A 2,490-nucleotide genomic window follows, 5' to 3' on the forward strand; every position below is an offset into this window, starting at 1 on the left:
GCCTCCTGTGTGCTCAGTGCGCCTAGGCTGTGAGTGTGCACAGCCTCCTGTGTGCTCAGTGCGCCTAGGCTGTGAGTGTGCACAGCCTCCTGTGTACTGATGAACGGATTAAGGATTTCAAACCAAAGAAAGATGGGATGACATCTATGTCTTAGAAAAGTCCCCGAATCCACCAAGTAGAATGCAGCCTCCTGTTGAATCTCGGGCAGAGCCCAGCATATATTAGACAAAAGAAAGGACAAAAAGAGACAGAAGGTGCCAGGGTGGCCAAGGAGGAAATGACAGATCTCAAAAGTAGCCTGGCTGGGTGTGATGGTATATGACTATAATCGCAGCACTTGGAAGGTAGAGGCAAGAGGATCAGCGGTTCAAGGCCAAGTTCCTTACTGAGTTGAGAGTTCTGATACCAGTGGGCATGATAGCTCATACCTGTGACCCAGCACTTCAGAAGCTGAGGCAGGAGGATCACATGTTTAAGGCAAGCCTAGGCTGCATGCTGAGGAATGTATTTTTTAAAACTATAAATGAAGCCTTAATACTAAACATTTGTATTTGAGTTGCCATCCCGTCCCTAATGTCTGCGTGCTCCTTGGTTGCAGTGAACTTGCTTCGGAGAGATATGTGTCCCTGCACTCCCGGCCCGAACAACAGGAAGAGGAATATTACAAGTCTGAAGCCGAGGGGCTCCTGGAATGCCACCAATGCAAATACTTGTGCTCAGGGAGAGGTGAGCCTTGGGGAACCCCATCTGACCATTTATATTGCAAATGGCTTGAGGAGAGGCAAGGTAGGGGTTGGGTGGGTGTGAGTTGGTGAATTCAAAGCTCATTGAAATTGTCCCCTTGGACAATTTAATATTCTCATTTCCATGCTTGCATGGGGTTCTTGCTTAAAAGAAAAGACAGGAAGGTCTGAACAGGGCAATGAGGCTCCGCAAGCTTATCCAGGGTGCTTGGCTCTGAGCTTGGGTCAAGCATGCTTCCACCTCTCAGCCCCCTGGGGGAAGTTGGCATGTTCGGTGTCCTGTGAGGTGCTTGTGGTGGAGCGGCCCTTCTGGCACAGCAAGCTCCATAGAGGGAACGTCATGCCAGCAAATACCCAACTTGCTCCCGAAGCCAAACAAGAAAGGATGGTCTCCTTAGAGACCTGATGCCAAGCAGTTGGGCCCTGGCTTTCACTCCTCATTGACTGAGATGCATAGCATGGATAGAGTTTACATTAAGACCAAACTTATAGCCTAGCATGGTGACTTGCATATCTGTAATCCCAGTTTAGGCAGGATTGCCGTGAGTTCTGGGACAGCTTGGGTGACATAGCAAGACTCTATCTCAAATAACAAACAAAATCATATTCATGCATAGAGAAAAACAAACGTGTCATACAACTACGTAACCCTTCCCCACACCGAGTGCATTAATATTTTCTCTTTCATTAAAAACAAAAGATGGGGCCAGTATGATGGCTCAGGGGTATGCTGTCATGCCTGCTGACCCAAGTTCAATCCTTAGGACCTACTTGGTGAAAGGAGAGAATCAACTTCCCCAGCTTATCCTCTGACCTCCCCACATGTGCACATAGACGCACAAATAAAGCAAAAGCTATGGCATGGTGGCATGTGGTCAGTGGGTACAGGAGGACCAGGGGTTCAGAGACCAGCCTGAATTGTAGGAAGCCCTGTGTCGGACAAAACAGAATGGACTTATGGAGCCTTTAACACTGTCACTAGTGACTCAGCAGTCACTTCCTACCAGCCTGGCCTCCCAGGTCCTGGTCTTGCCAGCAAGGAGGAAAATCTGGTTTGTCAGGGTGAACCTGACGGTGCAGGGGATTCGTGGTTGGTTAGTCCGCTGAGGCTGCCTGTGACTAAGTGTGGAAGCATCCCAGCCTACAGGGGGGAAATCATGGAGTCCACAGCTGAAGGTGTGCTGGAGGTGATGGCAAGGAGTAGTGATTACAGGATTATGAAGAACTTTGATGGGAAGCCTCTAAGCCATCTGACTACAAGGTTTACATACGCTGCTGCCAGCCATGTCTTTAATCCTCTCCACAACTCAGGCTCAGAGAGGCACAGCAAGTTACCCAGGTCACACAGTCACTAAGTGAAGGCACTGGAAGTGAAACCAGGAACCCCAGCCTAAGGCCTCAAAGCGTTTCCTTGGGGAACGTTCTTCTCTTGTGCTGTAAATAACAGGAGCAAGTCTGAGGCTGGCTAACAAGATTTCTTCCTTCCTTCCTCCTTCCTTCCTTCCTTCCTTCCTTCCTTCCTTCTTCCTTCTTCCTTCTTCCTTCCTTCATTCCTTCTTCCTTCTTCCTTCCTTCCTTCTTCCTTCCTTCCTTCCTTCTTCCTTCTTCCTTCCTTCTTCCTTCTTCCTTCTTCCTTCCTTCTTCTTCCTTCCTTCCTTCCTTCTTCCTTCCTTACTTCCTTCTTCCTTCCTTCTTCCTTCCTTCTTCCTTCCTTCCTTCTTCCTTCCTTCCTTCTTCCTTCCTTCT

At 48.7% G+C, this 2,490-nt stretch overlaps 1 protein-coding gene across 2 annotated transcripts in view; it reads left to right on the plus strand.

Moving 5' to 3' along the window:
* Nucleotides 1–2,490, plus strand: part of Marveld3 (MARVEL domain containing 3) — a 15,035-nt gene that overhangs the window by 2,295 nt on the left and 10,250 nt on the right. For both annotated transcript variants that reach the window (XM_005345685.2, XM_005345686.2), the window contains exon 2: nucleotides 600–727. In XM_005345685.2, the coding sequence (XP_005345742.1) occupies nucleotides 600–727 (128 nt within the window). The remainder of the gene's footprint in view (nucleotides 1–599; nucleotides 728–2,490) is intronic.

The sequence above is a fragment of the Microtus ochrogaster genome, chromosome 4 (assembly GCF_000317375.1).
Source record: "Microtus ochrogaster isolate Prairie Vole_2 chromosome 4, MicOch1.0, whole genome shotgun sequence".
Lineage (NCBI taxonomy): Eukaryota > Metazoa > Chordata > Mammalia > Rodentia > Cricetidae > Microtus > Microtus ochrogaster.